Below are 27,392 nucleotides of genomic sequence, written 5' to 3' on the forward strand. Positions count from 1 at the left end.
AAAGAAGTGTGATTGGTCTTTTTTCTTAAAAAAAAAAACAGTAATATTAGGTAGTCCATATAGTGGTAGTCTATGGGAACTCAAATCTCTTAAACGAAATTTTAAAACGTTTTAACTCTTAAAATACATGTTAGATTTTTAAAAAAATTACATATTCAGAATCAACACATAAAACTCTTTCTAACAATATCCATTGTCGATGAGTTTTATCCTGTAAATCTTAATTCCATTGTTTTTTTCAATAGAATTTCTTAATTCCATTATTTTTTTTCAATGGAATTTAAAAAAAATGGAATCTCAAAAACAAATGAATTATTCCATTGATTAAATCAATTGAATAAACTTGTTGGGCTCCCATGAGCTACCAAACTAATGGGTTATATGTCATTTTTAAAAATAATAAAAATTGAGAGTGAGGATTCAAACCCTGACTACGAGGATGATACACACCATTCTTACTACTCCAATTAGTGGATTGGGTGTAGTGTGATTGGTTTTTAGTCATTAGTATTATAATCTTAACCATTCCTTAATTTGTCATTAATCAATAGGAGTGCATTAAGGGGCAGGGGCACGTGATGCCTAATTAGTACTTTACTCATCCTCACACGACTTCACACGTGTATTGCATGAATTTACCATTAGTGAAAAATCAAGTATGTTGTCCCTTTTAATGACCCAATTTTCCAAACTTTCTGCGGCCCTCGCACGCATTCGCAATCACAAACGTAATTGAGATTCATTCAAATCAAAGTTTCTTCAAAACATTAGAAAAAAGTTGGAATACTAGGGAATCTCGTGAAAAAGGTCATTCAAATCGTATCGATTCAGGAGATTCTGAATTCGATTCTCACTGAGAATAATATTTTTGTTGACACGTATTGAGTTTTTACCCAATTTATAATGTTGATATATAGAAAATTTCTGTACGGATGTGCTTGACGGCTAAAATTTAAGTCTATCTCGAATATCGAAAAGACAAACTTATAGGAGATTGGTTGACCAAGAAAGTGTAAACCCAAACAAAGGAAATTCGAAACTCTAGACCCATCCAAAATTCGGGTGCGAGATTTGACCCGTTAAATCTGACCATCAAGGCTACAATTCTTGAGCTGGATCCCACGCGCACGGCAATAAATGCATGCGAGTGAATAAAATATTCAAATACAATACTAAATCCATGAACTAATTAAATATGATTACGTATAATAATACTGGTGCTGACTGTGAAATTACGCACCCATGAAAACCCTAAACACAAACCCATAAAAATGCATGAACCTGCAATTAAGCAAAGTAGAAGATGGTGAAGGAAGCGAAGGATAGAGAGAGAGGGTACGTGTGTGTGCCAGTGTGCTTTATTTGAACACCAATCGATATATACATATTTAAGGGTAAAAGCAATATAATAATAATAATATAGAGTTGGAGAGAGGGGGGAAGGGGGACGATGAAAGTAGGGGAACCGGGAAAGATGGAAGATGAAGGTTTTATTGATGTGCGAGCGGATTCCGGTAGAGAAGGAACCTTCTCTGTACTTCTTCTCTTCCTCCTTTTGATCCTCATTTTGCCTCGCATTTAATCTTTCTTTCTCTCTCTGTCTTTTCTTCCAATTGTTGGTGTTTAATTCGCTTTTGTGACTCTTTTTTTTTGAGTTCTTGATTGGGTAATTTATAATTTGACTTTGATTGGGGGTTTTCTTGCAGTGATGCTAAACTTGATCCATGGACGCATTCTTGATGATTCTGGATTAGGTTAGTTAGCTGTCCATTACTGTCTCTCTGAGATTAGGATTTTCTAGGGTTCGTTCTTTACTGATTCTATATAGGGAAACTCCGTTCCTGTTGTGACAAATCTGTGGTTTTATTGTGATACGATTTGGTGTATATACTATCAAGATTTGTGAATCTTGTGGTCTGATTTATTCCCTCGTGTTCCTCCTTGGATGTATTTTGTGGCTCTAGGAGGATTTTCTTTCTTTTTTTAAAGCAGTTGAACCGGGAAACTCGTCAATTGTGAGCTCCTAAGACACACTATAATCGCCACCCACCATTTTTATTGTGGGTGTTACTTTTATCATACCAATCTTTCATGGAATTCATATACTAAGCATTCAAGTCTACTTGAGTCAAACTTTAGATTTTTGTGTTTTTTTACCTGGAAAAGAAAAAAGTGAAAATACTCAATTTAGGAGAATATAGAACAAAGAAAGTTTAGAGCTGGGTAATTACTTTTATGGGAATACCTGGTCCTTCACTATTAGATCTATTGGAGAAGAAGGTTAGGTCTTGGATTTCCTGGAGAAGTGATCAACCTCGATTGTCTCGTGATTTTGAAATGGCCAATAACGCTGCAAAAATGTGTTGTGAGTGTGAAACGGAATTCACCCAGTTTTCTAATGAATACCATTGCGAAAGCTGTGGTCGGTGGTTTTGTGCGAAGTGTCTATGGGGCTATGAATCAGATAATGCCAAGAATTTCGACGGTGGAGATAACTTTAGGTCTTGCAAGTTCTGTGATGGGATTCATTTAACGCATGGAGACAGAAAGAAGTACAGTAAGAAAGTGCATCCTTTTAGGTCTCACCGGGACAGCCCTGAACCACCATCACCTTGTTTTAGTGGTGAAAAAATGGATTGTCCCATGAATAGCAAATTTATCCAGAGTGATCGTCTTGCCCACTATCTTGAGATACAAAATTACGGCTATTCTCCTCGTGCAGCAACTGGCAGGAGTATGAACTCATTTAGCAATCATCTTCCGCTGGAGAATGTTGAATCTCCTAGCAGGTATTCTGTTAATTTCTATTGAATATGTCATGGTTATTTTGCACGGAAGTGAAAATTTGACATTTGGACTCGTTTTGGTGAAATTCCAATCATGAATGTCTAAATTTGTCAAAAGAAACTCTAAATCGCAAAATATGCTCTTATTTCGACCACCTTTTTTTTTTCCTTTCCCTTTTCTGGTGAGTGGCATTTAATATCTATTTACTGATGTAGGAGCGATGGAGAAGCGGAGAATCGCCAATCAAGTGAATACTATCACGATGTTTCGGATGTAGATTCAGGTAATGCTATTGCTAGGCATGAATTTTACTGCAAGTCTGTTGGAACAAGTTCTTCAGACAGCCCCTCTAGGATTAATTTTAGTCCTCACAGGGCTGGGCATTCTGTACAGAGTGGGCAAGAAGGTAGCCCTATGTTAATGTCTGAGAACAAAGGTCCCTTTGATCAGGAAACCATGGCTGTTTCAAGAAGATCCGATGATCCCGAATATACAGATGATTACTCTGATGAGTCATTAATTTTGCGTCACCAAAAGCTATTAGATTTTGAAAATAATGGTCTTATCTGGTTTCCTCCACCCCCTGATGATGAAAATGATGAGGCAGATAGTAATTTCTTTTCTTATGATGATGAAGACGATGATATTGGGGACTCAGGCGCAATGTTCTCTTCCAGTAGCAGCCTTTCTAGCATGTTCCCTGCTAAAGAGAAGCAAAATGAGGGTAACAAGGAACCTCTTCGAATTGTGGTGCAGGGGCATTTTAGGGCTCTTGTGTCCCAGCTCTTACAGGGGGAGGGAATCAAAGTCAGCAAAGAGGAGAGCATTGAGGACTGGCTTGATATCCTTACAACAATAGCGTGGCAAGCGGCAAATTATGTTAGACCAGATACTAGCAAAGGAGGTAGTATGGATCCTGGTGATTATGTAAAAGTCAAATGTATTGCGGCAGGAAGTCGAACTGATAGGTATGACATGTTTTAAGTCATTGTATAAGCTCTGCATTTTAATACTATGGATCTTTCTCTCGTGCATCTACTATTTATTTACCTTTTGTTTGTGCAGTGCTCTTGTAAGGGGAGTTGTTTGTACAAAAAACATAAAGCACAAGCGCATGACCACCCAATACAAAAATCCAAGGTTGCTTCTTTTGGGAGGAGCACTAGAATACCAGAGTGTCTCAAATCAGCTGGCATCTTTCAATACGTTAATGCAACAGGTTATTTCTTAAAGAGCTGATGTTTTCTATTTGGCTGTTAAATGAAAGTAGCTGAAATGAAGTTGATGGCTTTTGTTGAACAGGAAACTGACCATCTTAAGATGATAATGTCAAAAATAGAGGCTCTTCGCCCCAATGTTCTTCTGGTGGAAAAAACTGTCTCTCCACGTGCCCAAGAGTATCTTCTTGCAAAGGAAATTTCTTTAGTGCTTAATGTGAAGAGGCCATTAATGGAGCGTATAGCCTGCTGCACTGGTGCTCTTATCAGTCCGTCCATAGATAGTATCTCTACAACACGATTGGGACACTGTGAATTGTTCCGATTAGAGAAAGTGTCTGAAGAACATGAGAATCCGAATCAGTTGAACAAAAAAATGTCTAAAACATTGATGTTTTTTGAAGGGTGTACAAGGCGTTTAGGTTGCACGGTAAAGTGTGTTATATTTTGGTACTTGAATTGTTAATGCATTTTTCTTTTTACCATGATGGATGTATGGTTATGCCTTTTTCTTGCCCTTGTCTTTTAAATTAGGAGCCGTGTTACTTTCAGTCTTGAACTTCCCCAAATGCTTTGAATGTATTTTCTATGGTATCCAGCTTACAGAATTTGACAACAGATTTTGATTGAGTCATTCTTACATGTCTCTGTTTATCTCTAATACTCATAGTTGCATCTAGACAGAATGGTTGAACTGAGTTTGTGGCATTGATCAATTTTCTTGCAAGCACGATCAATATTTTATTGAAAATGGTTGGATATGAATGTTTGGGCTCCAAAATAATATATTTCTGCTGCAGGAATTATTTTTTCAGCATACATGTTGATGAGTTTTTTGAGTTCATTAATTGGTCTGTTTCTGATGTCTTTGGCAACCAGGTTCTTCGATTGTCACCTTTTTAATCCTTTCTTTGATTTCCATGTGGTTACCTCTGCAGGTCCTGCTGAGGGGAGCTTGCCGTGAAGAGCTAAAGAAACTTAAACATGTTGTTCAATATGCGGTTTTTGCAGCCTATCACTTGTCTCTAGAAACTTCATTTCTTGCCGACGAAGGTGCTACCTTGCCTAAAATGACAATTAGACACTCAATAACCTTACCAGAGAAGACAACTGCTGATAATTCCATATCAATCATCCCTGCCACTATTGCTGCAAGGAATTATCAGGTGGCAGAAGCTTCTGCCCACGATGAAGGAATTGTTTGTCATGGAGGATCTGAGTTATTTTCTGAGTGCCTTGATCTTGGTAATTGTAGGGTTGGAGATGTGATGTTTGATGCACATGGTGATGAATTAGCATATGATGTGGCTTGGCATTCATCTTCTTTGAATCAAGGCAAAGAGTTGAAGGATTCTGCCCTACCATTTCAAGGGGAGAGGCAAGTCAAGGCAATCCATGAACAGACAAGATCTGACAGAACTGAGGAAGGTGAAGCCTCCGGGGAGTATTTCACCTCCACCGATAATCATCAGAGTTTATTGGTATACTTTTCAAGTCGCTGTGTACTGAAAGCAAGTGTATGTGAACGCTCTCGACTCTTGCGAATAAAGTTCTATGGCTGTTTTGACAAGCCACTTGGAAGATATCTTCGTGATGACCTGTTCAACCAGGTAACTCATTTTTGGTTCTTTTTGTCTTCTGTTTGCAAGTCTTATCATGTGGCAGAATATTGTGAATTAATGGAATTTATCATTGTCCAGACTTCATGCTGTCAGTCATGTAAAGAGCCAGTTGATGCCCATGTCCTGTGTTATACCCATCAGCAAGGAAATCTTACGATCAATGTTAGACGCCTTTCATCTATAAAGCTGCCTGGAGAACGGGATGGTAGAATATGGATGTGGCACCGATGCCTAAGGTGTGCTCATATAGATGGAGTTCCACCAGCAACTTGTCGGGTGGTTATGTCCGATGATGCCTGGGGGCTTTCTTTTGGAAAGTTCCTAGAGCTTAGCTTTTCAAACCATGCTACCGCCAATCGTGTTGCACCTTGTGGTCATTCATTGCAAAGAGACTGCCTTCGCTACTATGGGTAATTTCAGTGAAGTCTGGTCTTAATTACCTCTTGATGTTTTAATATGCTGGTGATCAATTAAAGTGTGATTGAACAGGTTCGGAAGCATGGTTGCATTCTTCCGCTACTCTCCTATTGACATTCTTTCAGTCTATTTGCCTCCTTCAGTACTTGAATTCAATCTTATTCAACAAGAGTGGACAAGAAAAGAGGCGGCAGAGGTAATTTTAAGAATATTAGATTGCAAGTTGCAGTTTTTCTGATGTAAATAACTGTTTATTAATTTCTGCATGTTTTGTAGTTGTTCATTCAACTTCCTATGTATTTTTGCAGCTTACGCATGAAATGGAAACCTTCTATGTGGAGTTATCTTGTATGCTTGACAGCATGGAACAGAGAAGTAGATGTATTGGACATGAATCATCAGACATGAGCGAGATACATAATCACATCATGGAGCTGAAAGATATGCTTAAAAAGGAAAAAAGTGATTATTATGTAAGCCCAATTATGTGCATCATCCGTCAATCATTATTCTTGCAGTTTTCGAAAGTGCCTGTCCTGATATATGTAACTTTATATCTTGATATTTTTCTTGTTTTATATGGTGGATATGCATGCTTTTAAATTATCTTCTCTTAAATAGGGTTTACTACAACATGCTGTTATGGACACGTTACAACTGGATCAAACAGCAACGGACATTCTAGAACTGAATCGCTTGAGACGTGAACTCTTAATTGGTTCTCATGTTTGGGATCGTCAGCTTTATACACTTGACTCTTTACTTCAAACAAATTATGGTTTCCTGGGTATGGGAGTGGATGCATCTCATGCCCAACTGAAAGAATTGAGTGATTCATTGTGTAAGGATGACAAGCTTAATTATGGTAATGAAGAAAATGTGTCCACTGCTACAAAATTTTATTCCTCTCCGGAGAATGATGTAGAGCCAGAGGTGAAGGACGCTAGTTTAAAACCCTTTGAACCTTCAACTGTTGAAGACTTAAGGTTGCCTTCAAGTGAACTTGTCAGGGAAAAAGAAGTACATTTAGATGGGGAAATTGCTGGCGGTAATAGATTGCTTGAAAATGCGCTCTCTGATGCATCCATTCTGTCTGAAAAAATAGATTCTGCATGGACGGGTACTGAACTTTCGACAAAAGTTCAGCTTGCACAGGCACACCAGGTGGAAGGACTCCAAGTTAGTTCCGTCAGGCAGCTTAGTCAAAATGATAATCCTTCTTTTAAAAGGGTGATGTCACCAATGAGATTTCATTCATTTGATTCTGCAGTAAGACTAAAAGAAAGAATCAATAAAGGATTGCCACCCTCTTTATTGCATTTGTCAGCAGTTAGATCATTCCATGCTTCTGGAGAATACCGAACTATGTTGAGAGATCCTGTTTCTAGTGTGATGAGGAGCTACTCCCAAGCATTGCCATTGGAGGTGCAAAAGTTGAACTCGTTACCGAGCTCCAATCCCTCCTTCATTACTTCTGTCTCTAATTTGGCTGGAGGGGCTCGATTGCTACTTCCTAAGAGGAGCAACAATGATATTGTTGTTGCTGTTTATGACAATGATCCTGCCAGCATAGTATCATATGCTCTTAGTTCTAAGGAATATGAGGATTGGGTTGCTGATAGGTCGAACGAGCGTGATGGAAAGTGGAGCACAGATGAGAGCTTCAAAGAAGATTCTGCATTTTCTGCTTGGCAATCCTTTGGCTCCCTGGATGTGGATTATATCCGTTATGGAAGTTATGCTTCTGAAGACACTTCTTCCATGAGTATGTTGTTTATGGAATCCAAAAAATCGCCACATTTAACAGTTTCTTTCGCTGATGAATCTACAATTGCTGGAGGCAAAGCGAAGTTTTCTGTTACCTGTTATTTTGCAAAGCAGTTTGACTCTCTTAGAAAGAAATGCTGCCCTAGTGATGTTGATTTTGTACGTTCATTGAGCCGCTGCCAGAGATGGAGTGCAGAAGGAGGAAAAAGCAATGTATATTTTGCCAAGTCATTGGATGAGAGATTCATTATAAAACAAGTCAAAAAGACAGAACTAGAATCCTTTGAGGAATTTGCTCCTGAGTACTTTAAATATTTGATGCACTCTCTTAGCTCGGGAAGCCCGACTTGCCTTGCTAAAGTTATTGGTATTTATCAGGTAATACGTAATTCCTTGCATGTATGAGGACTGGCCCAATGATCTTTTGACTCTTATCAAGTGTATTTTGACAGGTCACTGTAAAGCACCTGAAAGGTGGCAAGGAAACAAAAATGGATTTGATGGTGATGGAAAACCTTTTTTTCAGGAGAAATGTCACAAGAATCTATGATCTTAAGGGCTCTGCACGAGCCCGTTACAATCCTGATACAACAGGGGCAAACAGAGTACTGCTAGATATGAATCTGGTAGAGACACTGCGTACAGAACCCATTTTCCTGGGGAGCAAAGCCAAGCGAAGCCTGGAGAGAGCTATATGGAATGACACATCCTTCTTGACGGTAAAACTTTTTTTCTCTTTTACTTTTGAGATCTCATTTTTATGTTGAATTCTCAAGTTCTCTTCCTTTTTAGGTATGTGTCTGGGTCTGAATTTCGTTGTCTACCCAATTTCATTTTGTTTTGGTAGAGGCCAAAATAATGTAAATTTGGAGCAATTGATCTAAATGACATTTGATATTCTTGGCGCCTATAATTGAGAAATATTCAGTTTTTCCCTCTCACGTATTCAATCGTTGAAGTACTTTTTAAACATGGCCCCAGTAATAGGGATATTTGTTAGTATGTTGATGGTCAAGAACACCTCCAATTTGTGTCTACTAGGAGAAGTAGTAACCATCAATCTGTTAGTTTCCACAGTTCTTTCTGCTTGTAATACAGATTTCCACCCTGATCTGTTTAAACCAGGTGAAGGGTGTAGGAAAAGTTTATCTTCAGTTCTGCACTCACTTTTTTAAATCATTCTGGTAAGTCTTTTTCTGTCTCGTGCATTTTCAGTCTGTTGATGTGATGGATTACTCGTTGCTGGTTGGGGTGGATGAGGATCGCAAGGAGCTGGTGTTAGGGATAATTGATTTCATGAGGCAATATACATGGGACAAGCATTTGGAAACGTGGGTCAAGGCATCTGGGATACTTGGAGGCCCAAAAAATGCTTCCCCAACAATTATTTCTCCCAAACAATACAAGAAAAGATTTCGAAAAGCGATGACTTCCTACTTTCTCACAGTACCTGAACAATGGTCTTCATGAAGTAAGCCATTGCATTCTTTTTGTTAGACGCATTTGTTAATAAAGCTTAGAGATAACATATGCAGAGATAAAATGGAGATACTTTTCTTTCTGCTGAGAGCTTTTGTGTATAGGGCTGAAATAGCCCGAAGAACTGTGCATAGAAGAGGGGGAATATAAAATATCTTGTTGAGAGGTCATTGTACATCCTTTTTTATATATGTGCAACCACACCTCGATGATTGCTTAAAATGACTTGTTTGTATTGTACATTTCTTATTTTGATCTTAGCAATCTAGAAGCAAGAATATTTTATGCATTGTGAAAAGTTTAAATCTTTGCTGATGAAGTTCCTATTGAAGGGCTATTCATTGTGATAGAAAAATAGAGAAATTTATCATCAATGGCTAAGTAAGATGTATAAGCTACTAGCTTCTTCAATTTTTCAACAACAGCTAGCACTGTTCATGGCTGGATATCGGTCGATTTTTTTTTTTTGACATAAATTTACCTGAAATTGTCAGTTTTGGGTTATTGGTATGTTCTTTATAGAAATATCTAAATTTGGTTTGGTTATGATCGGTAATTTTGGACAACCCTAACAACATCTAGTACCATAATTCCAGAAGCAAAAGCTACCATCAATCCTCACAAGTGAAATTCAAAGATCAAATGTATTTCTTACACGTGGGAACCAAAAATCAAATGGAATAAATGCAAATTAAAAAAGCAATGAGAATGATTTTGTATCTCATGCTCTCATCCTCAGTTCACAGGCCAAAGGGATGGTGTGGTAATCACTGTCAAATAATTGGAATTGAAGAACTACAAAAGAAGTTAGAGAAGATCATTGCTTTCACTTGAGCAGCTACGGCCGCTGCAACTTGCGAAGATGTTCCAACAATGAAGTGGCCTTTCGCTTGGCTCTCTCTGTGCCACTCCGAGCAAGTTCCGTCAAGGGTATGACAGCACCTAGCCTACTAATACAGGCAAGATTATCTGTTTCTTTCTTACACAGAGCAAGTAAGATTGCGGCTGCATTCTCTTGGTTGCACGGCAGACCTGTTCTCAGAAGATCTATCAGAACAGGTATGGTGCTAGCCTTAACAATAGCTATCTTAGCCTCTTGGTTGCTAGCGAGAACTGACAATATAGTTAGAGCCTCATCAACCATGCAGTTTCTTGAATCTGTCAACATCTTCAACAGCGCTGTAATAATCCCTGCCCTCACAGCCCGACCCTTGTTACCTTGATAGATGCAGAGATTAAACAGTGCTGTTGCAGCATCTTTCTTCCCACGGATACTTCCATTTTGGAGCAATTCTACCAATGCAGGAATTGCACCTGAGGCACCTATGATAATTTTGTTCTCATCTGCAAGTGACAAGCTAAAAAGGGTTGCTGCAGCATTCTCTTTTGCTTCCATGCTTCCAGCTCTCAGGACTTGGACAATAGAAGGAATAGCACCAGCGAGCATTATTAGGCCTTTATTATTTTCAAATATGGAGAGGTTAAGAATGGAAGTAACTGCATTTTCCTGTATCAAAGTGTCATCTGTAGTTGAAAGGCTGACCAGAACTGGAATCACTCCTGCTTGTGCTAGGAGTATCCTGTTATCTGTGCTTCTCTTGGATAGTGAACGGATTTCCACCACAGCAGCTCTACGCTCCTCCATTGACCTGCTTGAGAGCTTGCGAACTAGTGTTTGGATGGCTTGCACATCACCACTAACATCATGTAAAGATCCATCACTCTTTTTCATCTTCCCATTCACTAATCCATTCGGCTGCTCAATATTGTGCTCAGTGCACCACTGAGTTATTAGATTTCTCAAAACATAATTGGGGGTCAGAGTTAAATTTTCTAACTTCTGCTGAGTTTTTGGGCACGTTGCATTCTCGCCATCTATCCATCTTTGAATGTAAGATCTCTCATATGTCTGCAAAATCATCAGAAAGAAAAGTTAGGAGGCCAAAATAACAGAGACATTGTGTACACACATATGTTAAATGGAAAATTGGCTATGGAATTTCACCTGTCCAGTGGCCACAATAACAGGGTCCCTCATTAGTTCCAAGGAAATAGGGCATAGAAAATCATCAGGGATTACAACTACTTGTTCTTTTTCTTCCTCTATATCTGTACTTGAGTTCTCTTGCTTGGCAGCATCAATGTCCTTCGACAAAGAGGTATCAGATGATGTAAACAAGGTCATTGCGCTTTCCGTTATACTAACCATCTGAACTGCTCCTCGACGCTTACGAACATTACTTCCAGGAACCATCTCCAGCTTAGCTGTAACTTCATGATTGTTACTGACACTATGCGCAATCATCTTACTAGATTGTGCCCTATCAAACTGTCTCTCCAATGGTTGGGATATGGCATGGGAGATCATTTTCGCACTACTACACCCGTATCTTTTTGCGGCCCTTCTCAATTGTGTTCTCACCAATTGAACCTAGTATAAAGAAGATACGTCAAGAAGGCTCATTTCAGCTGCGCAAATGAAGATCAAACAAACAATAAAGGTTCCCTGACTGGTACCTGTTCTTGAACTTCCTCAGAGATGTCAAAATGCTCATATGGAATGTTGCCAAGCGCCTTCTCCAATTTGGATGTCACACATTGAAACTGGAAAGCAATTCTCTTGGAAGCTCCATCCTAAAACAGAGATGAACGAAAATTCAGGGGCATGATTTCAATTTCTTGAGGTAATATGCATAAATAAAGATAATTTATCCAAACAATGTGTGTATTAACAGCTTCAAAACAACAAACAAGAATTATCTAACTATTAATTGATATAAAAAAAAAATTTTAAAAAAAAATTCTGCAAATTCTACAGCAAATCAGTAATGGAATCTGCTTCGTCAAGCCAAAAACACTGAATGGACATTCTTTCTTTGAGTACTAAAATTTCGGAAAAAACAGGGGAGAGGAGTAGAAATCCTTACAGAAATGGTGTTAGAGCTGTAGGAACTTGCAACTGATAGCAGGCGCTGAGCGGCCTGAAGCGCAAGCACCAGATCGGATCCCCAATCAGGCAAAGTAGACGCATCGGACGGCTGAGAATCTCCCTTGAAGTCCCTAATCTCCTCCAGTAAATGCGTCAACAACGCAACACGACGGACAAGATCCGTGGAATCCTTCTTAAACAACGGCGCTTCTTTACTGCCATTGCTTCCGCAGGAGAAGCTAGATATTTCCTGCACCAAGTCGAGTAGCATCGGCTCGCCACCTCCAGCCATTGCAAGCGAAATCTTGGCTAGCTTTCTCAAATTCTTGTATTCTTTCTCTGAATTGGAGCTACATGTGCAAAGCAGGATAAATGGGGAAGGGAGAATTCATTGAATTAGCGTTTGCAACTCAAAATTCTAGAAAATACTTACATATTTTAAACGGAACAAAAAAATTTTGTGTGTGAACCCAAAGTTATATGTTAAAATTTGATTTTATCCGAGCCAAACAAATCCGATCATTCGGATCAGATGAAATTTTATCTACGCTTAAGCTCTAAAGAAGCTGTTATTATTGCTGTAGACTTTATATTCTCCAATACAAATTTATTTATGTTGTGAACTTTATGATTTATGTTCAATCATGGAAGGCCGTGCTGACAATATCGGTGATGAGGAAGACAACTAATTAACATTGTTGAAAAAGGAGGTCCAAAAATTCTTCAAACAAGAAGATTAGGTCGGAGGCAGAGAAAATCATTAGAACGTGCAATACAAATTCATAGTGACTGACTTACTTTCCAATGGAGCATAGCTCAGCTTTTGCCAGCTAGCGACCAATACCTATGGTTACCTTTTCAATTTTCATGTTTTTAGAATGATTTATATCATATACTACTATATAATATAATTTCATTGTGCCATCTATATCTATATATTCTTTATAAACGGTTGTTATGCGCTTATGCCGGATTAATCAGAATCCTCCAGATGAAGACTCCAACGTGGGGTGGGTGAGGATGCAACTATGCATTGATGTGTACATGGCCGCACTTGGTGCTAAATTTTTTTGGGACAAATCATAAGGATTTAAAAATGTCTTTAATTTGATTTTCACTAAGAATAATAATCTTGTCGTCAGATTTTGACATGACTTATCATATTGTCATGTGAAAAATTCATGTGTGAGGACTTGGCGATCTAAGTAAGTCCATATGCAAACTTATTCATGTTTTGTTTTTTGTTTTATTTTTTTTATTAAATTGTTTTCACTTCACAACTTCATTTGGTAAGGATTACGAAGGTTAAGGGTGACGGATGATGAATAGTTCATAGCCTTGGAGGAGATGATGACTTGTGTGATGATGAAACAATGGCTCGTCTTTGGGATAATAATGCGAACAAATTTGTTCGTAGGAGGCAGAGGCATTGAGATTGTAGCGTAATTTTTAATCCTAAATATGTAAACAATATTAAGTTGTGTGATATTTAAATTGAACTATGACCATTTATATTTAAAAAATGTTTGAACTTGTTAATACATATTATATAACAAAGTGAAGTTATTTATTTGTTAATTTACCAAACACTACACGATTTATTCACTAGCTTATAAGCTAGTAACAGCTTTTAATTCGCTAAACACTTCACAACTTTTTACACAATTTTTATTGTAACTTTTTTCACAACTTTTAAATTAGCGTTAAAAATTAATGCAACTGCTCTATCAAACGGAGTCTAAGTTTCAAAACTCTCTGTTTTCTCTCTAAAAACCAAATTCTCTCTACCATCTCTCTAAAAACCACCCTCCCACTTCTTTCGAGTTTATCGGTGACCTCTTCCACCATCTTCTCCTCATTCCTAGCAATTATTTTACTGTTTTTTCCTTAGTTTTGTTTGCTTCAATAATAAGGACATACGGTGGGTTGCTCCCCTGGATTTTCATTTGAGAGATGATTTGGTTTCAAGAGCAGTGTATGATTGGAGATCCCTTTGCACGTTCTGGATTTCAAGCTTCAAGCTTCAAGTATAGATATGCATGATTTCGGTGGATCTGAATCTAGATCTACTTTGAGATATGTTCGGAGAATTGCTCAATTTATTAGATATGCTTTGTTCAAGTTGTTTTTTTGGTGTTGGTTGTTTGTTTAGTCTAGTCGGATTTATCACTGTGTAGCTTGTAGTCTAGTGATTTTTCGATGTAGTTCGACGTCGTTTGACAATATCCGGTGTCTATACTTTTTCCTTTTGAAAATTTTCTCATATTGTGGGATGTGTTCCATTTTTCTGGTGGCTCGAGTGATTTTGGGGCCTCAAATTCTCTTATATAATTTATTAGGTAAATGAATACAAATAGGTCCGTGACCTTTTTCAAAATAACTAAAAAAAATAATACTAGCTTTTTTTTTCGTAATTTATAATCTAACTTATTTTGACAGAAAAAAAACTCTACCAAATAGAGTCTGTCTAGAAATTAAACAGCCAAAACCTCAATTATCTGAATTCTTCTGTCACATATCCTCTAAAGTCTGAACTCGATCCTACTTATTTAGTCAGCTTCAATGGCCTAATCATATCATTGTCTTCATGGTCCAGTATCTGCATATGTGAAACAGGATGATGTGATTCCCAACAGGACAATATCACGATATCTATTGTTAGCTCAAATGTTGAGATAAAGATATATGATTCATGTAAAAATCATGAGTCTCACATGATTTATATGAAATCGTGTATGTCTAATCTAACATTTAGGATAGTTCGGACAAAAAATATTAGGGTTTGTAAGACTGAAGGAAATGAAACACTTACGTGGCAGTGATACAGATATCCTGGCTCTACTGTTGCATCAAACGGATAGGACTCATTTGAGTGTACGTACGAAAACCTCACGAGAATCTTCGTTGCGTATCCTGGTATTATCGGGTACGCATTCTTCCACCCCTTCTCTTGTGCTACAACCTCTACTTTCTTGCCACGTGCATACTTCTCAATCTGGCACTTGATCGCGTCGTTCATTTTCAACATACATGCTTTAAACTCTTCCACATCGACCAGCTCCGTCTGATCCAACACCACAAACAATCCAAGATGAATGTGCAGCGGATGATTATCCTCCGTTAGATTGATCACATCCCAAATCTCTGATGTCCCCACCTTAGGCGTCTCAGTTGCGGGTGCTTCGAATGGTTTCCCATTAAGAAGAAGATGAGTAGGCTCATCAATATCGCTCGCATACTCATACATAACTATGTATCGCGTGAGCACTGCACTTGATGGGTCCGCAGATGGGTATTCAATCAACCGCTCAGGCACTCGCCACGTGTCAACCTCTCGGTCCTTCTTGATCATAAATTTCATTACTTTTCCATTGGCTTCATTGACTGGATCTCCAGACGGATACGGATACGCTGCGTCATTGGCTAGGATAGCAAAGTCTGACGTTGACTTTGAAAAGTCAACAACCACGTCAGCAATCTCAGAAGGAGCAAGTAGAGTTTCATTCGTCATGACTGGTTCCCTAAGATAGGCCGAATCAGATGCCACGTGGATAAATTGCAAACCGTTGGTGAAAAAGAACCTGAAGAATCTGGCATTGCTGGCGTTGATTATTCGAAACCTGTACCTACGACGTCGTACGGTCATCTTTGGCCATGCCCTGCCGTTGACAATAATTGCATCACCGAAGTACTCCGGTTGCCATTGCGGGTGTATGGAGGGATTGTTTCCTGTAGAATTCATGTAGATGGAACCATCAACAGAAAAACTTCGATCAAACACAACCAGCGTACGATCAAATTCATCAAGATAAGGTAGTTTAAGTGGGGCCTCAACTACCGGATGACGTATAATGTAGGTCCCAAGCAGGCCAGCCAATAGGTTTTCTCTAGTCAACCCGATAGCATGATCATGGTACCAGAGATTTCCTGGTTGTTGATTGTTACGGTACAGATACGTTTTCTTAGACCATGTGGGTCCCCTTTCTTTGAAACCAGCGGTGAACCATGCATTGGCGTTTCCATCACTCTCCGGCTCTTCTATGCCGCCGTGAAGGTGTACCACTGTAGGGACTCCCGTCTTCGGCATTGCCGTAGGAATCGTAGGGTCCCAAGGCAGTATGTGTTTTGAAGGGAGTTGATTATGCCACGTCACGTATGTGGCAATCCCGTGGCGGGCTTCGATTGTTGGACCAGGTACTGTTGCGGTGTCCTCTGATGTACCGAAGGCGAAGACCGGTGTTGGAGGTATGTCTCTGTGAAATTTCTGTTAATGGAGATTAAGATGATAAAAGCAACCGTTAATCAGATAGTCCAAATTTTTGTGTTTAGTGACCAACATTCTAAACACAAAAATTTGTAACATAATTTATACAAATGAATTACTTTCTCCGAAAATGACACCACGACACAGTGTAGCTGCTTCTTTGAACATTCGATATAGATATAAAGTAAATGAGCATGAATCAATGAATTAAAATTTAAAGTGTGGCCACAATGTTATTATTATCAATGAGAATCGAACTATAAATATCTGTGAATTGCCTGATGTGAGTTGTGGTGAACTAATCCCAAATTGGGTATGGATTAAAAAAAAAAGGTTTCCAACTTGAGCATTGAAAAACATAACAAAAGGCACAAAGGCACAACAGGGTATGCCTTGCATGGTTCCTAGAACTTAAGTGAAACAAGGGTGGATCCAGGCTTTTTTTTTTTTTTTGAAAGACCCACAGGCCACACACACGCTAAGCCATGTCCGAGGGGCATGAAGACCACCACAGCGGATGGAAAACTACCCAAATCCCAAATCCCCCTGGTGAGAATAGAACCCTGGATCTCAAGGTCCTGGGCAGATAACCTGACCAACCAGGCTATCTCCCATTCTCGTGGATCCAGCCTTTTGAGCTATGATATCAAATTTAGAAAAAATAATCTAATAAAAAAATATTAAAAAATATTTAGGGTGGGAAAAGTCTTTGGGAGGGTACGAGGGCAACACCGTTGGAATTTTTTAAAGTTATTTATTAATTACATCTTCAAAAATATGGAAAACTCAAAAATCAAAATATTATAAAATAAATATATGTAATAATTGAAAGTTGATTTACAAATGTTGTCAATGATTTTTTTTTTATATCTTTAAAGTGGATTATCATGTCTTTTTATAAAGACTCTATTATGAAATATGAATCTATGATAGATCTTTTTGTTGGAACCAACTCACCAAATGAGGGGTCTTTTTACAATTTTATTGGACCTTTAAATAAAATTACAATGCTAAGTCCATTTTATATGGACCTTTTAGATTACTTCTATCTCAATTAAACATTAAGAAACATAAAAATTAGGCGTAGTCAAAATGAAAAATTTTGTGAGATCAAAATTAAAATTTTATGGGGTCAAAATTTAATTTTTACATATATGTATATATGAAGGAAAAAAAATGGTCAATTGACCACACAATCTTGTGTGTGGGTCCGTCCCTGAGTGAAACAAACAATGAAGGGAACTGCAAGTCTGCAATGGAGTGTAATAACTTAAGAAATATTGATATATAGATAATAAAAAGAAGGAATTAATTAAGGGATGAAGCATACCCATTTCTTGTTGTACATGCCAATTGTGAGGTTCTTAGGCATGAAAGCACCATTCACAACATCAAAACCATTGAGTTTGGGCATATCTGGAAGCTCATCAACAAACATTTCTAGCTTGGATAGATTTATAAGCAGGTCTTCTGCACATATTTTGGTCACCTCTCCTACCACAACCAATAATATGAGATGGAACACCAAAAGCCTCTCCATGGAAACAATCAACTAAGGCACTTCTTACATGCAAAGAGAGAGATACAGAGAAAAATATGAGGGTGAGTATGATGTGGGTTTACTCTTGTGTTTGGTAAGCAATTTTAGGTAGGCTTATGTAGTCCTTTGCTCACCAAACAACCATTTTGGGGCAAACAATTTTAGGACAATTTTGGTACAATAAAGGTATCATTTCAAAATGGCACTCATATGAACCATTTTGGGAAAACAATTTTAGGACAATAAGATAGCATTCCAAAATGGTATTCATATTAACCATTTTTGGAGAATTTCAATTTTGTATCCCAAAGATATCCTCAACTTATAACGTAAGTGACGAAAATACCCCCAAACCTTCGTTCGCTACTTTCCCCTTATATCGGTTTCAACTTACATTGGTGTTAGGTGAAAAATTTCTATATGTGTAGACCTAACTCCTTGAGTTTAAGCTCATATCGAATGTTCAAATGACAAATTTAAATGATATCATTCTCAGTTAAAAAAAATGTCAATAATGACAACATTAAATTTCTTTGAAATTTAGTGGCATATATGTTTGTTTTGTTAATCCGGATGTCGTAAGAAAAGTTTTCTATGAGTTGAGTTACACCTCTGACCTTATTTCTTATTCCCAATGAAGAGTATAATAAACTCACTCTTGAATTTTTATTTTTTTAATATGGGATTAGGTTCACAAACACCAACTTTAACCATTTCATGTGGACACTTTTGGGATTAATTTCTCATTCCCCAATATTGATTTTTGCAATGTAAATGTACAACGCTTATCTACACTTAAGAGATGTACATACTCAACTTTGGACCCGTTCCAAAAAACTTATGGGTCTCACATTTATTTGAGCTCAAAGTAGTCCCATTACCACCAATATCCAACATGTTTATCATCAACCGTTTTTGATATAGACAAACCATTTTTATTAGATAATATTATTTGGAAAAATGTGGATTAATTGAAGGTTGCAATCCTCCTAAGCTTAGTAATCTCCCATGTAACAAAGTATACAGCAACTAAATCCAATTTAGTTTTCAAAATTTTTAAACTGAATTGTAGTTTTTGACCCACATGAACATGCTTTGGGATTAATGAATACCTCGAACCAATTTACTGGGCCCAATTAAATAGAGTGGGCCTTTAATTTGTTGGACTTTAGATGGCTTTAGTTCAGCCCTCTGATCAGCCTTAAGGGCCTCATTATAGTATCTCGGTGACTACAGAAGCCACCTTAGGGATTGGGGTTGGGATAAAGCCTAAAGGTCTCTAGTTTCTACTCAAAAAAAGCTTGTGAAGTTTCTTACGAAGTAATGAAAATACATTATTTATCAATATCTCAACATATGTTAAACAGTTATAACATCAATTTATTAAGGTTTACAAAATAATCACGACCGTTGTTATTCTTACCGCTGTGTTCCCAGGTCGAACCTATATTCTAGTGATCCATTACATATCTGCTGCCGTGGAATCATTTCCTATGTTTTCATCCAGTGGAAAGAGATTGTCTTAGAAACCAAACGCTGAACTCTTCTGTCACATATCCTATGAATTGAAAACAATCCTTCTTATTTAATCATCTTCAATGGCCTCATCATGGCATTGTCTTCGTGGTCCAGTATCTGCATATGTGATACAGAGCAATGTCATTCCCTACAGGCTACATGACAATATCACCATATCGATTTCTTCAATTTGAAAATGTCGTGACCGGATTGTGCAGTGGTTATCATAGACGTCCATTCTACTTATCAAATATAAAAAATTGTGTGAACCTCACACTGATAAAAAAAAAAAACCGAACATACGTAATTAAAACTACAGTGACTTCTACTGCATGGCCCTTAACCCTGCATGGCCCTTAACCCATGTCGTGACCTTATGCGACTATAGAGATGAAATACTTACGTGACAGTGATATACATATCCAGGCTCCGCTGTTGCATCGAACGGATAAGACTCATTTGAGTGTACGTAGGAAAACTTCACGAGAATCTTCGTTACATATCCGGGTGTTATCTTGTACACATTCTTCCAACCCTTCTCATGTGCTACCACCTCTAATTTCCTGCCACGTGCATACTTCTCAATGTGGCACTTGATCGCGTCGTTCTTTTCTAACATACACGCTTTGAATTCCTCCACATCGACCAGCTCCGTCTGATCCATCACCACAAACAATCCAAGATGAATGTGCAGTGGATGATTATCCTCCGTTAGATTGATCACATTCCACACCTCCGATGTCCCCACCTTAGGCGTCTCAGTCGCGGGTGCTTCGTATGATTTCCCATTCAGAAAAAGATGAGTTGGCTCATCAATATCGCTGGTATATTCATACATAGCAATATACCGCGTGTGCACTGCACTTGATGGGTCCGCAGATGGGTAATTCATCAACCGTTTAGGCACTCGCCACGTGTCAAGCTCTCGGTTCTTCTTGATCGTAAATTTCATCACTTTTCCATTGGCCTCATTCACGGGATCCCCAGACGGATACGGATACGCTGCGTCATTGGCTAGGATAGCAAAGTCTGACGTTGACGTTGAAAAGTCAACAACCACGTCAGCAATCTCAGAAGGCGCAAGTAGAGTGTTATTCGTCATGACTGGTTCACTAAGGTAGACCGAATCAGCTGCCACGTGGATAAACTGCAGACCGTTGGTGAAAAAGAATCTGAAGAATCTGGCATTGCTGGCGTTGATTATTCGAAGCCTGTATTTACGACGTCGTACGGTCAACTTCGGCCATGCCTTGCCGTTGACAATAATTGCATCGCCGAAGTACTCCGGTTGCCACTGCGGGTGTATTGAGGGATTGTTTCCTGTAGAATTCATGTAGATGGAACCATCAATAGCAAAACTTCGATCAAACACAACCAGCGTACGATCAAATTCATCAAGATAAGGTAGTCCAAGTGGGGCCTCAACAACCGGATGACGGATAACGTAGGCCCCGATCAGACCAGCCAATAGGTTGACTCTAGTCAACCCCATAGCATGATCATGGTACCAGAGATTTCCTGGTTGTTGATAGTTATGGTACCGATACGTTTTCTTAGTCCATGTGGGTCCCCTTTCTTTGAATCCAACGGTGAACCACGCATTGGCGTTTCCGTCACTCTCCGGCTCTTCTATGCCGCCGTGAAGGTGTACCACCGTTGGGACCCCCGTCTTGGGCATGGCTGTAGGAATCGTAGGGTCCCAAGGGAGTATGTGTTTTGAAGGGAGTTGATTGTACCACGTCACGTAGGTAGCAATCCCGTGGAGGGCCTCGATTGTTGGACCAGGAACTGTTGCGGTGTACTTTGATGTGCCGTAGGCGAATACTGGTGTTGGAGGTATGTCTCTGTGAAATTTCTGTTAATGGAGATTAAGATGATAAAAGGAACCATTAACCAGATTGTCAAACGCGAAGAAAAGATGAATCAACAACAATGGCTACCGACATATCACCGACACTAGTTCAATTTGCATTATGTGAAGCAACTACAATTTTAGTGACTAACATTCTAAACACAGCAATTGTAACATAATTTACGAATCAACCAATGAAATATGAAACTAAATTAGGATCGTTAGGTCCGCGTAATTTTCAGGGTAATTTGTGCAAGAACTCAATTCATCGTCACAAGGATATCTATGAATTAAACTTATTACCTCCGGACTCCATACTTCTTGACATTATCTATGAATTGACTGATGTGAGTTGTGGTGAAAAAATCCTAAACTGGGTATGCATTAAATTAAGTTTGAAGCTTGAGTATTGAAAAACAGAGCAAAAGGCGCAACAGGGTATGCATTCCCTAGAAATTAAGTGAAACCAACAATGAAGGGAGAACTACAATGGACTGTAATAACTGAAAAACTATTGAAATATATATATATAATAAACGAAAGAAATAAATTGAGGGATGAACCATACCCATTTCTTATTGTACATGCCGATTCTGAGGCTCTTAGGCTTCAAAGCACCATTCACAACATCAAAACCATTGAGTTTGGGCATATCTGGAAGCTCATCAACAAACATTTCTAGCTTGGATAGATTTATAAGCAGGCCTTCTGCACATATGTTGGTCACTTCTCTTATCACAACCAATAATATGAGATGGAACACTAAAAGCCTCTCCATGGAAACAATCAATCAATCTCTTCTTAGTTCTTACATGCAGAGAGAAAAACAGAGACAGGGAAGCAGAGAGAAAGATGAGGTTGAGTCTGGGGTGGGTTTAGTCTGGTGGGACTTCCGATGCATTCGAAAAACAGTATATGTAATGCTAATAAGGACACTTTGGGTTGTGTCCAAAGCAATGCATTATTTTGACTGCAACTTTTTGTGACATTTTTGTCGGTTTCCCTTCTTCTTTGCTTGTGACTGCTACTTCCACTTTTTGCAAAGATTGAACTTTTCTTCTTCTCTACATGTATGTTTGCATTAGATTACTTGCTAGAAAGAGAATGGAGAACTTTGTGTCAATTCCTAGGCTTAATTCGGCTATCAAAAAACCACCTAAGGAACAGCTTGTTCTGGTAGACCATGTATGGTAGAAAAACTAGCGCAAACACTAAAAGTTAATATTGGCCTTTTTGAATAAAGATACATATGATTTTGTTCTTTTTTAGCCCTCGTCACTAGTTCTTAGGTCCATAAATTTGGACCTTTAATTATATGTCACTCAGTTAGGTTATGTCAATTCAATGTTAAACAAAGTTTAAACAATCTCCTACGCTTGTGAGTTAGGTAGTATAAGACCCAACAAGTGAACAGATAGAAGTAATATTCAAATAGACCGAGTTTTAGCTCTGATACTATGTTAAAAAATCCAACAAACCAAGATTGTCCGCTTTGGCCAAAATGCTAGCACGACTTCGTTTTTCTTGGGTCATTGTCATTGGTTTTTAAGCCTAGAAAACGTATTAATTGTGTAATATAGACTTAACCATCACTCGGATCGGTTGTGTTATCACTGTCATCTCAATCACATGCGAGATAAAATATTAACAATGGAATGAGAGATTTTTCTATATCCAGCCTGTACGTTGCACTAACCTAATTAATCGGATGCATGAATCATTACTGCTTATGCTAATCAATCTAGTGGAGTACAGTTTTCTTGCTTTTGATGTTGTGATTCCATTCACATGGGTTTTTCCACAATTTTATAAATTCTCTGTTTGACTAGTTTGAGTACAAAGTAGAAGCATCTCTTCATCTTTGCCTAGAATAATATTATGTGGCTTAGATTGTTTTGGTCTTTATTTGTGCATAAACTGATATTTCTTCATCAACTCTTGCCACTCCTTATTCTGTTTTGTGTGTTTGTAGCTTTAGATGCCGAGAAAGATAGACCACATAGTCGATAGACAGATCCCCATCTCCATGGGACCTTGATTTTGGAAAAAATTGTTCCTCAACCTCAAAAGTCTTGGTCTTGTTTTACGATGACATCAATCTGAGTCTTCTTTTCCCACGAGATTTCAAAATGAAGCAGTTACATCGCTTCAAAAGAATTAGCACTGTTGAATCTGTGGAAAAAAGGACAAATTAAATTTATGTTAATATACCCCACATGATGTTGAGATTTCTAATCCAAAACATATGGAAGATATTGTCGACTCTGGGTCACGGGACTGTACAAACTTTTTCTTCATAATCCATCGTTATTGGTTCGTAGGTTCAAAAAACGCACCTTCAATTTAGGAAGAGTTAAACTATATTTATAAACTATTTAATTGGGTTATGTAAGACCTATTGAAATATTGTCTCCTCACAAGACTGGAGTATTTCATAAAATTTAAATTATTATGCATATACTTACACACATCGTTAGGTTGATATGTTTGCTTCATATTGTACTTCCACTTGCTGCCTCCACCTTCCAGTGGCTCTTAATTTTCAGCTTTGTAGCTCATCATATCGTGTGTTCTTTTCGTGGGTGTCCATCACACGTGTAAGGCACTAGCAAGCATTATCTACTAATTTTCCAGTTGAGGCCGAAAGATGACTAATGATAGCACTCTAAAGTGCACTTACAAGTTAGAAAGGCACTTCTAGACTTAGGGATGGAAAAACTCTATATTGTTCGGATGATCGAATTTGTCTAACCTAGAATAAATCAAGTTTGGATTTAAGTTATATGTTCGAAATATGGGTCCAAACACGAAATTTTTGTCCGATTTAAAATATGTTCCGGATCCAAACACAACGGTTTACTTGTTCAGACCCTAACCCGAATTAGATTATTATCCGATTTACTTGTCCGGAGTTAAACAAATCCGGGTTTGGTCAATTAAGTACGTCCGAAATTCAATCTTGGTTAAAGTCCAGACATATAAATATTTCATAAACATGTGATGTTGTCCGACCCGGAACCAAATTTTTACCACCCCTACTCCTAGTATTATATACCATTGTTATCATAATAACCTTGACTACACATGTTTCTGGAAGGACATACTTTCCTTCTTATCCACTTTTGCTCAAATTACAAGCACATGCCTCCGCCACATTTTCCCTAAAACTACTATTTCATCAAACCACAAGCCCAAGCCCATATAAAAACCCACAAGCCCAAGTTTGTGCCCCTAGTTTTTCTGTTTCACTGTCCTGATTCTGTAGGAGCTTCAGTTGCAGGTACGCACGTGAAAGACCATTACCTAACTTTCACTAAACTAAGAAACAGAAGTTGGCTTGTCAACGCAGCTGCTGTTCCTTGTTCGGATGTTCTTACTACTCTCTGCACACAAAAAATCGCAACTGTCTCCCTCTCCTGTCTGGTGTGAAGCATATTAATTCGCAAAGGTCCTAAAAAATGTATTAATTAAACCAATCAACAGTAACCCATCAACCAAGGAAAGTAGATGGAGATAATTACAATAGTACAGTGATAAGATTCACTTGGGCATATGCCATCCAAGCACTACAAAACACTGTCAAAAACTCGCTTGACTCATGGAATTTCAAGTCAGAACAACCCAAATGCAAACCTCTACACATAAATTTGTTTTACCAATTAATTACATAATTGAACAGCTACTACTGTTCTCATCATTGATGGCTGAAGCACCACTGTGATCACCACCAAAATTGGGTTCTTCTCGTTGTTGTTCAGGATAGTAAGAGGGAGCAGGGTAATAACCATTGTAGTAATAGCCAGTGCTAGGAGGAATGTAAGGAGACCTATTGTACATCATCTGTGGTTGTTGCCTGTTCATCATCATTGATGGATGGTTGTATCCACTCATGTTCATTAACATTGATGAGGGGAACTGTTGACCTGCACCATACCCACCGTTGGGGAATAATCCTGCAGATGATGAACCCTGAAACCCACCATTATTGTTACTGTGTTGGACTTGAAACCCTCCAAGACCATTGGGATTGCCTCCTAAAGCAGCAGGATTGACAACATTAGCCACGTTGCCACCATTTGTAGGAAAACCTGCAAGACCCATCATGGCACCAATGTCACTTGTCCTTCTCCCCTCCCCAGCATTGATGTTTCCACCATTTAGATTCAGATTGTTCATCTTCAGTGCTGCCAAGGTTTTCTGATCAATCCCACTAGGATTTATCTTCATTCCCATATTTTGAATTGGGATCTCTTTCTTACCACCATTGACATTTCCAAGGTTGTTGTTCATCTTGCCATTGTTGGTGGGTTGCACACCAAGGCCCTTCTTAGCATTGCTCGCATTAATTGCCTGTCGGATTACACCCAATTGGTTGGCATTGTCCCCAGGAAAAGCGAGCTCATCTTCTTCATACATATCTTCATCATCATCACAAAACTCACCCTCTTCATCGATGTATAGAGGGAAATTCTGCTGGTTCTTGAAGTTCACAACACCTTTGACCTGACCTTGTTTCTGGCCTTTGTTGTTCTTGTCATCTTTTATGCAGTTGTTCTGCTTTGGGTTTTGGGTAGATTTATGGGACCAAAGCTCAGCATGTTTACCAGCTCTGACTAGTTTAGTGATCAAAGTTGCAGCATCTACACTTCCTGACACAGTGACTCTTTGCTGCTCTGCATCTATGCTGACTTGATAGACACCTATAAATCAAAGAAATCCAAACAAACAAGCTCTTCAAGGCTCACAATGGCAATCTTGGACAGAGAACAAAATAAAGAATGCTCTGCTCCAACTGATTTACAAGTTTGTGTTTAGTTATTAACATTGACAATTCTTCAAACTCACAAATTAAAATCCATTTTTGAAAGGTTGAGGTTCCCATTTTTGTCCACCTTCTGATCATTCATTTATAAAATTCCCAAACTAGAGTATAAAAAAGGCAAGCATCGCAAAAGGTAACAGATAAGCCAAGAACAAAAACAGAGAGTTAAAAGACTTTAAAAAGTTAGCACCTTCAATCCTCCGAAGCAATTTCTTCACTTTCTGCTTACACCCATCACAATGCATGTTCACCTTGAGAACACAAGTCTAGATAAAAAGAAAAAAAAAAGAAGCAAACAATAAAAACAAGAAGAAAAAGATTCTTGAGAAATAGACTAACACTCAAACTTTGCTGCAAAAAAATGTTTTTAAAAAAGGTTAAAAAGAGTAGCCATAATAGGACATAGAGGATAAGGTTAAGCAAGAGAGAATCAGAGAAAGAGACCTGGATCTTGAGAAGCTTAAAGTCCTCGCCTTTAGTCATTTCTTCAGTGCTGTTTGGGAGTGAAATAGGCAATCACACACACTGCTACAAAAGAGGGGGGAAAAAAGCTATATAACAACAGCAAAGCTACTGGGGAACATGGGGGTTAAAAGATTATCCTTGTGAGTTTCTTGTAGTTCTTCTCTACAACACTACAGAGATTCTCTTGACTTCTTTCTCCTTCATTTCCTTCTCAAAAGCAAACAAAAGGAAACCCACATGGGGGTTACAGGTGCTCTGCAGAAGTACTTAGTTCATAAAAAAATCAAAAAACAAAAACAGAGGAAAAAAGCAAGCAGGCAATGCCGAGACAAAACAAACAGTGGAAATATTACAGTGCTAGATAGGATAGAGAGAGTTTAGAGACTTGGCGAGGAGTGGGGTTCGCTCTGTGAAATCTGAAATGATGTGATTTAACATTAGATACTGAGTGATAAACAATAAAAGAAGAACAGCGACTGGACAGGCCCACTCTTCTTCAACCCACTGGGTACCGTTTGTCACATGTAAAAGTGGTTCGAAATATTAATTTGATTAAAGAAATGGTTGTATGTTTGTTATTCTTCTGCTTTGGTATTTGGGAGTGAATGTTTTCTTGCCTTTTCAAACTCACTTGGGAAGCGCCAATTTTGATGGAGATGGAGTCAGTACTTTGATTATTGGGTCCAACGGGCTCTGTCTCTCTCTGTCTCTGT

The 27,392-nt window shown here is 38.4% G+C and overlaps 5 protein-coding genes across 11 annotated transcripts; 1 reads left to right on the forward strand and 4 right to left on the reverse strand.

Moving 5' to 3' along the window:
• The first annotated feature begins 1,268 nt into the window (after positions 1-1,268).
• LOC120008607 (putative 1-phosphatidylinositol-3-phosphate 5-kinase FAB1C) lies at positions 1,269-9,578 on the forward strand. 6 transcript variants are annotated; one of them, XM_038859012.1, is made up of 13 exons: positions 1,342-1,514; positions 1,707-1,754; positions 2,723-2,789; positions 3,003-3,755; positions 3,853-4,006; positions 4,090-4,434; positions 4,943-5,614; positions 5,705-6,036; positions 6,116-6,239; positions 6,352-6,516; positions 6,665-8,188; positions 8,263-8,529; positions 9,026-9,280. In XM_038859012.1, exons 1-13 carry the CDS (start codon positions 1,451-1,453, stop codon positions 9,278-9,280), a joined length of 4,770 nt encoding a protein of 1,589 aa, XP_038714940.1. In that variant the 5' UTR covers positions 1,342-1,450. The 6 variants fall into 6 exon arrangements, with proteins under 6 accessions (XP_038714925.1, XP_038714940.1, XP_038714933.1 ...); XM_038859021.1 differs by having other exon boundaries at positions 1,380-1,534; XM_038858997.1 differs by lacking the exon at positions 1,342-1,514 and adding an exon at positions 1,269-1,335 and having other exon boundaries at positions 1,707-2,789.
• A 317-nt stretch (positions 9,579-9,895) lies between these two features.
• LOC119982567 (U-box domain-containing protein 10-like) lies at positions 9,896-12,924 on the reverse strand. 2 transcript variants are annotated; one of them, XM_038826036.1, is made up of 5 exons: positions 12,354-12,924; positions 12,217-12,308; positions 11,807-11,923; positions 11,295-11,720; positions 9,896-11,198 (listed from the first exon to the last, which is right to left on the reverse strand). In XM_038826036.1, the coding sequence occupies exons 1-5, from the start codon at positions 12,508-12,510 to the stop codon at positions 10,128-10,130; spliced, it is 1,863 nt and encodes a 620-aa protein (XP_038681964.1). In that variant the 5' UTR covers positions 12,511-12,924; the 3' UTR covers positions 9,896-10,127. The 2 variants fall into 2 exon arrangements, with proteins under 2 accessions (XP_038681964.1, XP_038681955.1); XM_038826027.1 differs by having other exon boundaries at positions 12,217-12,922.
• A 1,662-nt stretch (positions 12,925-14,586) lies between these two features.
• On the reverse strand, positions 14,587-18,070 carry LOC119981675 (multicopper oxidase LPR1-like). The gene is made up of 3 exons (XM_038824764.1): positions 17,813-18,070; positions 15,031-16,482; positions 14,587-14,817 (listed from the first exon to the last, which is right to left on the reverse strand). Exons 1-3 carry the CDS (start codon positions 18,020-18,022, stop codon positions 14,764-14,766), a joined length of 1,716 nt encoding a protein of 571 aa, XP_038680692.1. The 5' UTR covers positions 18,023-18,070; the 3' UTR covers positions 14,587-14,763.
• A 1,261-nt stretch (positions 18,071-19,331) lies between these two features.
• On the reverse strand, positions 19,332-22,304 carry LOC119982445 (multicopper oxidase LPR1-like). Its single transcript, XM_038825825.1, has 3 exons — positions 21,961-22,304; positions 19,944-21,395; positions 19,332-19,657 (listed from the first exon to the last, which is right to left on the reverse strand). The coding sequence occupies exons 1-3, from the start codon at positions 22,168-22,170 to the stop codon at positions 19,604-19,606; spliced, it is 1,716 nt and encodes a 571-aa protein (XP_038681753.1). The 5' UTR covers positions 22,171-22,304; the 3' UTR covers positions 19,332-19,603.
• A 2,529-nt stretch (positions 22,305-24,833) lies between these two features.
• LOC119981333 (heavy metal-associated isoprenylated plant protein 37) lies at positions 24,834-27,137 on the reverse strand. The gene is made up of 3 exons (XM_038824429.1): positions 26,659-27,137; positions 26,405-26,480; positions 24,834-26,092 (listed from the first exon to the last, which is right to left on the reverse strand). Exons 1-3 carry the CDS (start codon positions 26,695-26,697, stop codon positions 25,056-25,058), a joined length of 1,152 nt encoding a protein of 383 aa, XP_038680357.1. The 5' UTR covers positions 26,698-27,137; the 3' UTR covers positions 24,834-25,055.
• Between the last annotated feature and the right edge of the window lie 255 nt (positions 27,138-27,392).

This window comes from Tripterygium wilfordii, chromosome 2 (assembly GCF_013401445.1).
Source record: "Tripterygium wilfordii isolate XIE 37 chromosome 2, ASM1340144v1, whole genome shotgun sequence".
NCBI classification, from domain to species: domain Eukaryota; kingdom Viridiplantae; phylum Streptophyta; class Magnoliopsida; order Celastrales; family Celastraceae; genus Tripterygium; species Tripterygium wilfordii.

What these genes read in the sequence shown, in the direction of transcription:
- LOC120008607 (XM_038858997.1), top strand. Translation starts at nt 2,236, where the DNA reads ATGGGAATACCTGGTCCTTCACTATTAGATCTATTGGAGAAGAAGGTT. An exon ending in CAAGGCGTTTAGGTTGCACG is followed by an intron (nt 4,435 to 4,942) that starts GTAAAGTGTGTT and finishes TTACCTCTGCAG; the next exon opens with GTCCTGCTGAGGGGAGCTTG. An exon ending in CAAGAAAAGAGGCGGCAGAG is followed by an intron (nt 6,240 to 6,351) that starts GTAATTTTAAGA and finishes GTATTTTTGCAG; the next exon opens with CTTACGCATGAAATGGAAAC.
- LOC119982567 (XM_038826027.1), bottom strand. Translation starts at nt 12,510, where the DNA reads ATGGCTGGAGGTGGCGAGCCGATGCTACTCGACTTGGTGCAGGAAATA. An exon ending in ACAGCTCTAACACCATTTCT is followed by an intron (nt 11,924 to 12,216) that starts GTAAGGATTTCT and finishes TCTCTGTTTTAG; the next exon opens with GATGGAGCTTCCAAGAGAAT. An exon ending in CTGAGGAAGTTCAAGAACAG is followed by an intron (nt 11,721 to 11,806) that starts GTACCAGTCAGG and finishes TCTTTATACTAG; the next exon opens with GTTCAATTGGTGAGAACACA.
- LOC119981675 (XM_038824764.1), bottom strand. Translation starts at nt 18,022, where the DNA reads ATGGAGAGGCTTTTGGTGTTCCATCTCATATTATTGGTTGTGGTAGGA. An exon ending in GCATGTACAACAAGAAATGG is followed by an intron (nt 16,483 to 17,812) that starts GTATGCTTCATC and finishes CTCCATTAACAG; the next exon opens with AAATTTCACAGAGACATACC. An exon ending in GATATCTGTATCACTGCCAC is followed by an intron (nt 14,818 to 15,030) that starts GTAAGTGTTTCA and finishes TCACATATGCAG; the next exon opens with ATACTGGACCATGAAGACAA.
- LOC119982445 (XM_038825825.1), bottom strand. Translation starts at nt 22,170, where the DNA reads ATGGAGAGGCTTTTAGTGTTCCATCTCATATTATTGGTTGTGATAAGA. An exon ending in GCATGTACAATAAGAAATGG is followed by an intron (nt 21,396 to 21,960) that starts GTATGGTTCATC and finishes CTCCATTAACAG; the next exon opens with AAATTTCACAGAGACATACC. An exon ending in GATATGTATATCACTGTCAC is followed by an intron (nt 19,658 to 19,943) that starts GTAAGTATTTCA and finishes TCACATATGCAG; the next exon opens with ATACTGGACCACGAAGACAA.
- LOC119981333 (XM_038824429.1), bottom strand. Translation starts at nt 26,697, where the DNA reads ATGACTAAAGGCGAGGACTTTAAGCTTCTCAAGATCCAG. An exon ending in TTAAGCTTCTCAAGATCCAG is followed by an intron (nt 26,481 to 26,658) that starts GTCTCTTTCTCT and finishes CTTTTTATCTAG; the next exon opens with ACTTGTGTTCTCAAGGTGAA. An exon ending in ATTGCTTCGGAGGATTGAAG is followed by an intron (nt 26,093 to 26,404) that starts GTGCTAACTTTT and finishes TTTGATTTATAG; the next exon opens with GTGTCTATCAAGTCAGCATA.